This window comes from Chenopodium album, chromosome 3, assembly GCF_948465745.1.
Source record: "Chenopodium album chromosome 3, dcCheAlbu1.1, whole genome shotgun sequence".
In the NCBI taxonomy this organism is placed as follows: domain Eukaryota; kingdom Viridiplantae; phylum Streptophyta; class Magnoliopsida; order Caryophyllales; family Amaranthaceae; genus Chenopodium; species Chenopodium album.
Genome location: NC_137836.1, coordinates 6,568,789 through 6,581,083, shown reverse-complemented (window position 1 = coordinate 6,581,083; position 12,295 = coordinate 6,568,789). Strand labels below are relative to the sequence as shown.

Genomic DNA, 12,295 nt, shown 5'->3' with positions numbered 1-12,295 from the left:
GGGTAGACAAAGGTACGAGGGAAAATTCTATCAGACATGATTGATGAAAAGCTAACCAAAATTAAGAAAAACAGAGAAATATACTAAAAGTTATGAAAGGAAAAGTTACTCAGGAACTAAAAGGTAGAAAACTAAAATTTGAGTTTTGTTACCCAATACCCATTGACTTATATTTGTTGATGTATCTTTTTAGTATATATAGGTTACTGATTTGTTTTACAAAGATCATTAAAGCTCAGGGTAGGCCGAACGTTGGGCTAAAAAGTGGCCCATATAAAATTTTCCTTAACGTTATGCCCACCGGTAATGGGCCATGCATGCCGAGGACTTGCTCCTTTTTTTTTCCTTTTAATCTCAATTTATTTTAGTATTCAACTTTTCAAAATTAACGTTGTTGAAACAAGAAAAATCCATAGAACTTGATACCCATTATATTCTCAAAAGATAAATTCTACCCCCAGATTTTTTGAAAAAAATTACTCCCTCCGTTTCATAATGTTAGTCCCATATACTATTTTGGGCGTTTTAAAAAGTTCTACCCATATTGAATATATTTCATTTATGACTTGATTTTTTTTTTTAATTAATTGATTGTGGATTGATGACATGAGTCTAAGTAAGGAAATTTTTACCTTAAATTATGCAATTATGACTTGTGCTTTCCTAATGAAAAATAAAAAAATTTAAATAAGGTAAACTAATTATGAAATCTGTTGTACTTTAATGTTAGATTTTAAATATATTTGTTTTCTTATTTTATGTGATTGATTCCATATGGGACTAACATTATGAAACGGAGGGAGTATAAGTTTTGATTTTTTTTTAAAAAAAAAAAAGAAAAAAAAAAGTTTAAAAGAAATTTTTGTGAAGTAAGTAACCAAATATGTAAGTCTGGCACATTGGTAAGGGAGTGACTAATAGATTAGAGAGACTTCTTTTTATAGAGATCATGGGTTCGAGACCCATTGCCTCATTTATTCATTTTTATTTTTATTATTATTATTTTTATTTTTATCTAATATTATTATTATTTTTATCCTCTACTCCTCTTAATTCTTAAATCTTTATTTGTTTGTAAATTAGTAATAATTAGATTAATTACTGATTTGTTTAATTAGTTTTGATATATTGTTGAATACTCGAATTGTTGACAAATTGAATTTTAGAAACTTAGAATTTAAAATTTTTACTTGGTCTTTTAATTGATAATTAGAAAAATTTTCCATTGTCAAATTTTTGCTTATTGGGGACTTGTGATTTTTGTTTTATGTGTAATATTGATTTTTTGCAATAGAATTATAGATTTATCATTTACAGAAGTACTAATGTATTAGCACGCTTTCAAAGTATAAAACTCGAAAAATGCTTTTGTAGGGTTTTTATTTTGTAACTGTTTAATCCATCCATTTGCAATAAAAAATTTGAACTTATGTATTGAATATTTAATTAATATATGCGCACCGTTTGTCTTTTAAGATTCCGAACCCACAGTTCGAAATTCCTGGATACGCCACTGCTTGTAGCTAGTCTAGCCGGTCCTCTTCCTGGTATAACTTGTTTAGTTTGGTATAGTTGTTTAGGTCGGAAAAGGTCCAATCGAAGTAGTCATTTTTAATTTCTTTTATACTAGGTAGGATTTAAGGTGGAGAATGAAATACTCATGCCAACATATTACTATTCCACCAACTCAACATCCGAGTCAAAATTATACCTATTTGCAAATTTATATACTCTCTTCATGTTTTGATAAGTGTTGCAGTTTGATCAAACATGCATGTCGAGAAACGACTTTGACCATTATTTTTTTTAATCATATGTTAATAAAATTATAGAAAATATTTTTTTGAGGAAAAAAATTATAGAAAAATTCATATTATGAAAGTATACATTATAACGAATCAAACAATGTATTATACAATCAATCAATCATCAATTAACCTATACTAAAAGCGAATCTAAAATAACATTTGTCACAATGTCATTAAAAAATTTCCCGCCTAATTTTACTTTCTATTTTTATGCAGATTATATATTGAAGGAAATCATTTTATAATAATTTAAAATATCTTTATTCCAATTAAAATTCTTAACAATATAATAATTCTCCATATAAATCTAACTAGTATATTTTTACATATACGTAGTCTTTTATATTAGGTATTATTTTTATATAAAAAATGAGGTGAGTATTATTAAACAATATTGCTATACATTATTTTAGTTTTCGATAATATTATTCACTTTTTTTCATCCAATTTTTTTACTTTTGCAATAATGTTTAATTCAATTAAAAATAAAATCATTTTATTAAGACATATATATATACACTTTATTTTCTACTCTTAAAAGTTGTATTAATAATAATGCAGCACGTGCAGGTACTATATAACCTTAGATTTTTTTTTTTTAAAATAAATAAATAAATAAATAAAGCCTCTTTTTTCTAAGTGTCACTAGCTAATCTTGACATTGATATATTTAGGTATAAAAGTTAAAGTTATATTTATTTTTGAATTAATATTATGAGTATAATTTATTTTATAAAATATACAATAACCTTTATAATAGTTAATAACAACCGTGCATTGCACGAGACTTAAACTAGTATTATATATTAATTAATTAATCAAGTCAAAAACCATTATATGAATAGTGGAAAAAATCAAACTTTATATAACACTTATTAAAATACGGATGGAGTAGTCAAATCATCTTTAGTAACCCTCTAAAACTATTGTCTATTGATCAATACCCATTATTCTAACTTTCTTATCTTAGCTTATTAATCCATTCGTTTTACATCAATAATCACAAATTTGTGTTAGAACTTAGAAGTAGAGCTGTAGAGAAGGCACACATTAATAGAGCTGTCAGTTTCTGACCCGAACCGTTAAACCCGACTGTTTCGAACCGATCCGAAAAGAAACTGAACTGTTTAAAACCCGTTTTTTGGAAATCGAAAACTGACACGACCCAATTTTTTCCAAACCGAAACTGAACTAAACCGAATTTGTGCAAACCGTTACTAACCCGACCCGTTATCAAGCCAAACCGTTACAACCCGAAACTGAAAGCAACCCAAACCGATTACGTTTAAACCCGATATTAACCCGACCCGTTTTAAACCGAAAACCGTTAAAACCCGATAAAAATCCGATAAACCTAAATCGTTCCAACCCGTAACCCGTTGTGACCGAACCGGTTATAATCCGTAACCCGTTATGACCGAACTGTTTACGACCCGTAGCCCGTTATGACCAAACCGTTTAAAACCCGTAACCCGTTATGACTGAGTCATTTACAACCTGTTACCCAATATGTTTATGATCTAATCTGTTTCAACCCACTACTCGATAAACCCAACTTATTTATGACTTGACTTGATTATAACATGACTCGTTCCTACCCATTATCTGACTAATTCGACTCGATAATCATCCGACTCAATTTTAACCCGATATGATTTTGATTAGAAACCCGTTTCAAATTGGGTAAACTCGTTTTCAAACCAACCAAGTTCAATCTAAACCGATTATAACCGAAACAATAATGGTTGGACCTGATTTCACCCGATTTATTTTGAACCGAAACCCATTTTCGAACCGACCCAGTTAAACCCAAACTGATTATGACCCGAACCAATTACGACCCGTCCTGATTAAGACCCGAACTGTTTTTAACCGAAACCCACATTAAATGGGCTAAACCCGTTTTCAAACCGACCCAGTTCAACCCAAATTGATTATGACCCGAACCGACTATAACCCGACCCGATAAGGACCCGATCCGAATAGAAACTGCAATTAAAAAAACCAAACCGAACTGACCCGATAATTTTCAAAACCGACCTAAACCGACCCACTTATTATTTCAATCCGTTATAAACCGACCCGTTATAACCCGAAACTGATAAACCCAACCCAAACCCGAACTGTTTAACCGAATTGACACCCCTACACATTAACATTATGTTTCATGCAATAATCCCACAACAATAGATGTGATAACAAATCAATTATTAAAGACAAACAAATAATCACATTAAGCTAAGGACATTAACCTACAAAAACACAAAACTTACACCAAATACATGCAATTTTTACAACCACTTGTACAATTTTATTCTTAGGAACATTATTGACCATTCTCCATGGCACCGATGAACCAACCTTAGCTAGCAGCTAGCTAACTAACTTTGTAGGTCATTAAGGTTAGCCTGTAACGTCGTGGAACGAGTTAGAGCCTCCCAACCGGCTTGCGTTGGGTGTACTTCATCCCAGAAGAAGTAAGACTTTGGGTCTTGGCATACTGTGTACATCTTATTGCCCTTGTCATCAACACTTCCACAATAGTAATTTCCATTAATACCCGTGCAACATGGCTTCATTAAGTTGTCAAGATTTGAATTTCCTACATGAGAAGAAACCAGATTATAGTATTAGAGGTTTAGATCTTGAATTAAGCTAGCTAGCATACATGTTCAAACACTAGGCCTTCAATTTATTTTACTTTCCACCAATCCATATACTAGCACACACACATCAAGCAAAGCTTGGTCTAGTGGTAAGGTTGTCAGCACACAACCAAAAGGTTGTGGGATCAAACCCCACTAGAGGCAATTTGGGGGTGGGGATTCCTTTACCCCCCTACTCTCAAATTGTCTAGCCCACTAACTTGGGTCGGATTGGACCTGTGAGAGGGTTGAGCCCAATAAGGCCCTTTTCCTTACCATAAAAAAAATAAAAAATAAATAAAAAAATACAATCACTATACTTTGTTATCTATAGGCAAACTCAAGTACTAAAGTTACTCTATCAACATTTCACCCTACTAGATTTCTAACTGTTAAGGATATGATAAAGTCAAAATAAAAAGTCTATATCTCCGCCATACATGTGTAATACCTCTATGTAGTTCTTAGTTTAGAATGCCCTTATTGATTATGATTACATAACTTACTAATTAAATTAATTAAGAAAGTGATCTATTACAAGGAAACAAAACCTATTTTCTATCATGAAAACTAACATAAGGAGATATAATGAAATCAATTAATTATAAGTGATCACATACCTTGTTGAGTTCCTTTTTCTTGGAAGATCGATAAAAAGGCGTTGTACAAATCGATTATGACAATTGGAGAGCCATGATCTTGAGTAGTTTCATTGTTTGACTTGGTAATTGCTTGTTCTAATAAGAGATTATGGAACATAACAGCCTTGTTGAAAGTTTCGTTGCACCTTTGGAATGAATTTTCTTTTGTGCTACGAGGTAAACATCCCAAAGGTTGTAATGCTGTCACTGATATTTTCTTCACTCCTAAATTCTTGATGCGTTGAATATCGACAACTAATTGACTTACCACTTGTGGGATAAACGTTTGTAAACCCTATATAAAAAATATTGAAATAATTAGATTAAAATTAATAAGGGATGTTAATTCATAATTGTATATAGTCTAACATGCATAAATTCATTTAAACAATGACAAATCTAAAATGTATTATATGAAACGGGCCAAATTAGGTATGGTAAATGATAAAGAGAAACATATACATTCCTATACTATGTAAAAATCGTGGGATGAACAGGTTTATATAAACATCGATCAATTGTTCTAGGAGTCCAACAGGTATAATAAACGTCGATCTACACTTCCACCTAATATGCAATACACTACAAGAAAAAAGATCAAATTATCATTCTCTATTGTTTAAAGTATCAGTTTTTCAAAACAAGGGAAATCCATTAGGTAGAAGAACATTCAAGCAATTGAGCATCTTAGATTGGGAGCAAGCTCAATTATATGTTCTTATGAATTGTCCAGAAGTACAACCATTTGTGGAGTAAGTCATCTATATCTTTCTATTCTTTTAATCATTAATTCATCTTTATGTGAAATACCACTAACACGTATATGATGAACAAAAAGTATGCCTCTATTGGTGGGCCAAAACCAAGTGTAGTTGATTGGTTTCAATCACGAGTAAGTGTTATGTCTTGATGTTAAGGTTAAGGTTACAGTTATGGTTTGTAAGTGTTAATACTAATTCAATCTCTCCATAATGACTTATTTTCATAGATATGGAATTTTCATATGGAAGGAGATCCAAGAATAACAACTGAGTTACTATCATTGTCATCACGAGGCCTGAGTAAAAGTGTTAGAAGCTATCAAGGATATATACTATGTAAATGGGCATCGTTTCAAACTAAAAACCGTCAAAGAAGGCGAAAGACACTAAATAGTGGAGTAGTTGTTAAAGGAGATGAAGAGAGTGGAGAGAGAGACTTTTTTGGGGTTTTAAAAGAAGTCATAAGAATTGGAGTATGCCGTTCCAAATGGTGGGGATAAGGAACCAATCGTGGTGTTATTTAAACGTGTTTGGTTTGATATTTATAGGGAGGGGCGAGGGATAAAAAGGGACAAGTTTGGCACTATTAGTGTCAACATTAAAAGGTTTTTACAAACTAATGAGCCATTTGCTATGCCACCTCAAGTTGAGGCCTTCCAAAGGGAGGTTTGATAGGTACCTTGACATACATATCAAGGGGCATAAGAGACATTTCGCATGAAATTTACCCATCTCTCTCCTCCTTTCTCTCACCCCCATGTGCTGAATTTAAGTGTATCACTAGGTGATTAATAGTATCACTAGATGATCAAATAGTATCATTGAACATTCAGTGGTAGTATATATTCATTCAATGATATTGTATATTCATTCAATGGTACTAACTACGCATAGAAATAACATCACTACATAGTCAATGATATTATTTAAGCTTTCAGTGGTACATTTAAAACTGGTCCCACGTGCTCATCTCTCTCCTCCTTTTTCTCTCACCCCCATGTGCTTTACAATACTTTTTAATATTTTAAGATTTGATATGTATTTGCAAATACATATCAAACCTACATTAGTACTTTCTTTCCCAAGTTGGACAAGTTTATTACATAAGGGCACATAATGAGCCAAATATATAAAATTTACTCCACGTAAAGTTTCTCGTGACATGTACTCCGTAGTAGTCCAAAAAATACGAGTATAATCCTAATTGAAATGTTATGATCCTTAAAACTAAATTGTCTTTTTCTCCTTTTAGGCTTTTTATATATCAACACTTCATACGCGTCAACATGACTTCATAATGTTCATATAAATTATACCAAGGCCTAATTGAAATACTTAAAGACTAGTTATGCCGCCCAAGGCCCAACAATAAAGGATTAAAGGTTTATGTTATTTTAAAATGTTACTAGTAGAAAACTTCTTCATAAACAACTCCAAATTGCGTGCAACAAATGATGTTTAATTTAAAAAAAATAATGTTTAATGTTTTAATATGAGTATATAATTTAAGAAAGAGATTTCATAACTACCCTACATTTTTAAACAAATAATTATGTTGAGTTGATTACCTATGCGTGTAAGTAAAAGAGGGTGAATTAAGATTGAAAGCACTTCCCTACCCTAACATATAATTTAATATACTTGTACATTTCATTCCTTTATTAATTTGATTATATAAAAAATGTTGCTACATTTGATTAAAGAGCATGTAATTATGTGAGAGTGAGAGATAGCTCAATTGGTTAGAGCTCTCATCCTAATTTCAAGAGATCTTGGGATATGATCGATTTTAATCACCCGCCTTTGTGGATCTTTAAGGGTCTGTTCATATTTACTGATTGGAGCCAAACTGAACTGAACTAAACTAAACTAAACTGAATATTTTATGAGAGAAGGAAATAAGGAGCTGAACTGAACTGAACTGATTCGAGCTGAACTGAACTGAAATTAAGCTGAATTGAACAGACTCTAAGCACCAAAAGAGAAAAAAAAAAAAAAAAAAATTTCTCTCCTATAAGTTTTTACCCGTATGCCTTTAAGCCATTAACTACGTTAATCAGTGCTAAAAATTAGCCATTAACTTGATCTTCTCCATCATTGCTTTATTTTAATTTTGGTCCTTCAAAAATACAATAATTTTAGTTCAATAGATGCACTTGGCTAGTTGGCTTATAATTATGCGTACACGTTACACGTAAATGTAAATTAGAAATTTTGTCACCTAAATAACAAACTCCTTTACGACCTTTTGCCATACCATACGAAAGACAACTTATTGAGAATTGAGAATGTAACTATAACAAGAGAAAAAGTTGCATATTTACCTGATTGGTACCACCTCTAGCAAGGAAGGCTGAGTAGTCATTACCAACAAGACTAACATGAGCAATGGAGTGTTGAAGGTCGGAAGGTGTGAAAGTGTCTTCGTTTAGAAGACGTTCGAAGAAATCGATTTGGGTTGTCATGTTAGGGTAAGGCGCCGTTGTATCAAAAACACCAGTGCCTCCGTAAGCAAAGTTCATTCCATTTTTCAAATGGTTGTTTGCATATCTTCTAAATTTGTAGGCTACTGGTGACCTTATTCCTAAAGATTTAGCTGCATAAACATTGAATAATCATGGAAACTAATTAGAAACGTGGTGTAATATTTTAAATAAATCAATTCAAACATGTAATGCATCAAAATTTTCAACAGATAGAGCAACCAGGCACAACCCAAGTTCGCATGTCATCACGTCATATCATGTTGTGCTTGTGTGCCTAAGTTAATTATTAGCTTTTTAGTGTGTTTCGTTTGTATGAAATCATGTTATGTCACGTCACATCTTATTATGTCATGTACGATTTTAATTTTTGTTCTACTTGTCCGCACAATAACATTCATACCTTAGCTCAAAGTAAATTTGTGTTAGGTCATCTCTCATCATCTTATCATGTGGCATTGCACGGCCTAATATGATCTATAACATCTATTGCCATCTCTACCCTCATCGATACCCTCACTAATTTCGAACCATTGATTTTGAATTCGAAATTTTCAATCTATAAACCAACAAAGGATGTCACTATACCTACAACTATATTATGCCAAAGGACACCAAAAATGTAACTAACACTAGGGGATCGGTTCATGACGAAATGATTAAGTATGTACTAGTAGTACTACATACACACTTTAGTTTAGTCGTTGAAAACCTCATGAAATAAAATCCAAACATAAATAAATGACATGGGACACATACATGACAAATCAAAGTAACAAATTAAAAATGTAACGATATAAAGACATAAAGTAGTAAGGCTGAAACACACCATGTTTAAATACAAGTATATCTGTAAAGATGATGAAGAATCTAAGGGACCCCAATAATACAATTATTTACAGCGTTAAAGATATAAGATCATATTACTAAGGACGTGGGTAAATAATAAAGGTGGAATCTAACTCCACTAATACAATTTTATCTATCATTCTTTAAAGGGAATAAGGACACCTACAAAAGGTATTATTGAAAATTTGGAACATGCTATGAAGGAGGGGCTCCAACTTTACCAACTTAAACACAAAAGATAAAGACACCACTATGAAAAAAAAGAGAGAGGGTATTTGGGTAGTCTTTTCTACTCTTTTGTTGACTAGTAATCATTTGTTACATTAACTTTATTGTTTAATTTTGTTCTCATACTTATCTCTTGGGAAATATAAAATAGTACAAAATATTAACAATAGACTTGATTGGAACCCGACCAATCTTAATCCGACCTGATTATTTTTAATTAGATCTGATTAGTTGGAGAGAATACACCCTAAGCTATCTCAATTCTAAATTCTAATAGAGATCAGTGGTAATAAATTTTAATTTAACACGTACATAATTTTTTAGTACTCTAGTAGTTTAAAATTAAGAATGGTTAAGCTAAAAAAAATGATACGGAGTTGTTTAGAGAAAAGCCAATTGTCCATGACCATTCGCATTTAGCAAAATAAAGGAAAGTCGTTATATAGTAAATTGATAAAGACATTTAATTTGACTTCACTTATATTAATATTGCAAAACTTTGTATTTAGCTAAAGAAGGTATTCGTATGTGATGTTTGTATATACACGACATGATTGACTACCGATTAACCAATTAGTACGTTTCCATCAATATTATTATATAATGATTAGTGACACTCATTTTGCTAAATAATATACTCAAAGTCATATTTATGTCTTATTAGAAATTTGGATTTCAAAATAAAGCCAATGAAAGGGATTAGAGTGCTTGATTTAGCACAAGAATTAAGTATTAAGGAGAAAATAACATAATTGGTTAAAGTTTTGAGGGGTGATACTAAAGACTTGAAATTAAATTGCGTTTATATCACTTGCATTTGTGACTCTATCTACACTAAATAAAAAGTAATTTTAAGGAGTAGATGCTACATTTAACCTGCTTTTTTTTTTTTTTTTTGAACGGGACTACATTTAACCTGCCTACATGGCTAAATCATAGTGTTTGATGATCAATCTAATTTTGCAAAGCTTGAAATAGAAAAATTGTAATAAAGGTTCATCCTTCATATTAATATTTTGCCAATAGACTTCATATTATATCGCTTAATAGCATCTTCAAAAAAATTTCTATAGTTTAGCAAACAAAATCAATATAGTGATTAATTGATTTTAACATTATGATACGTTTTAACACTTTTATATATATATATATATATATATATATATATATATATATATATATATACTATATATATATATATATATATATATATATATATATATATATATATATATATATATATATATATATATATATATATATATATAAAACTTAAAATAAGATTAAGAGAATAAGGCTTTAGTAATTTATTTTGTACAAAATTACCTAAAATAAGATTAATAGAATACTCTTATAAAGTATGAGTAAAACATAGAAAAAGATACTCATTCCGAACCTTAATATTTGTTTGTCTCATTTAAAATATGTAGTTCGTAGAAAAAAGTGGAATATTATTCATTGATGACAAAACAATTACAAAGTATATGTCACATATTATTGCTTAAAGATATGTAATTTAAAGGAATTTGTTTCTTATTTTTCTTTTTTTGTGAAGACATAAAATCAAATACTTGGATGACAAACATTAAGAAATGGAACTCTTGGTAAACAATAAATAAAAATTGGTATCATATTTCCTATTAATTAAGCTACTTTTGGCTTAATTATCTCAAATATAATAACTAAAAAACTACTACTAAAAGGAGGAATTTTACATGTGCAAGTTATAGGAAAGTTTTAACAAATAATAGTGCACCATTTTCGAAAAGGGATGTAACTAATTTGACACGTAGCTAGTTTAGAACAAGTATTTGTGTCAAAAATTATGAAGAGGATAGAAGAAAATGAAAAACGTACCAAGATAATCAGTGAAAACACGACCATCCGAAAATCGGCCTGAAGGTTTGCCAGGAAATGTGATACCATATGGAATTTTCCATGATTGGCCGTTCGATATTCTGTTATTTCCTGTATCCGCATAGGAATCTCCGAACACAAACAGCTTTTCGTGGCGCCGGTGGTGGTGGTGGTGGTGGTGCTGGTGGCGCGATGTGCTTTCTACCCCTCCACTTCCTAATAATTAATAAAGAAAATTGTCGTTAGAGATAAAATATAAAATTAAATCCTGAACTTCAACCATTAACTTAAATTATTAGTTGAACGTCTGAACTAGTCTTTTTAAGGGTACAACCCTTAGAGGTTGAGGTTAAGGTTAAAGGCGAGGGACCTCAACCTAGAAAAAACTCGTAACAAGATTAAAAAATTTAGCTAAGGAGGTGAGAATCAAAACTCGACCTCTTGCTTGACCTTATGGTTAAGAGGTGGGAACTCGACTATAATTGAGCTCTCACTTGATTCGCTACCAAACAAGATCGAGTGTACATATACAGTAAATATGTTACGTACGTACGTACCTAAGAGAAGGAAAATGGCGGAGCAAAGGAAGGAGAAGGCGAATTTTGGCGGACCCATTGTAAATAACAAAGCAATGAACGAAGAATGAAATGTATAGTGCGATCGATGTTAGTTGTGGTCGTAAAAAAGGGGTGTGCTTTGAATCTTTAGAAAAGTTGTGTATTTATAGTGCTTTCTGAATTAAAGCCAAACCAAAGGAAAAAGAAAATATTAGTTGTATTCTGACCACACTTTGCTGTAGAGATGGATAAAGAATTTATTAATATCCAAATTGTCTTCTTGCACTTCTTGTTATAATTTAGATGTAACACTAACAATTACTTGTATATTGTTTTACAAAGTTATGTGGTGTAAATTCAACCATTAGCATTGGGTAAGTTGGATTACTTTTGTCCGATCAAACAAGTTAAATTGGCTTCACATTTTAATATATATATGTATCATATTAACTCGGTCTGGTTCAAA

General features: G+C 31.2%; 1 protein-coding gene across 1 annotated transcript; it reads right to left on the bottom strand.

The window, feature by feature from the left end:
* Window positions 1-3,952: 3,952 nt before the first annotated feature.
* LOC145611142 (GDSL esterase/lipase At5g03610-like) lies at window positions 3,953-11,960 on the bottom strand. The gene is made up of 5 exons (XM_081666391.1): window positions 11,830-11,960; window positions 11,273-11,488; window positions 8,180-8,451; window positions 5,074-5,389; window positions 3,953-4,410 (listed from the first exon to the last, which is right to left on the bottom strand). Exons 1-5 carry the CDS (start codon window positions 11,885-11,887, stop codon window positions 4,190-4,192), a joined length of 1,083 nt encoding a protein of 360 aa, XP_081522517.1. The 5' UTR covers window positions 11,888-11,960; the 3' UTR covers window positions 3,953-4,189.
* Between the last annotated feature and the right edge of the window lie 335 nt (window positions 11,961-12,295).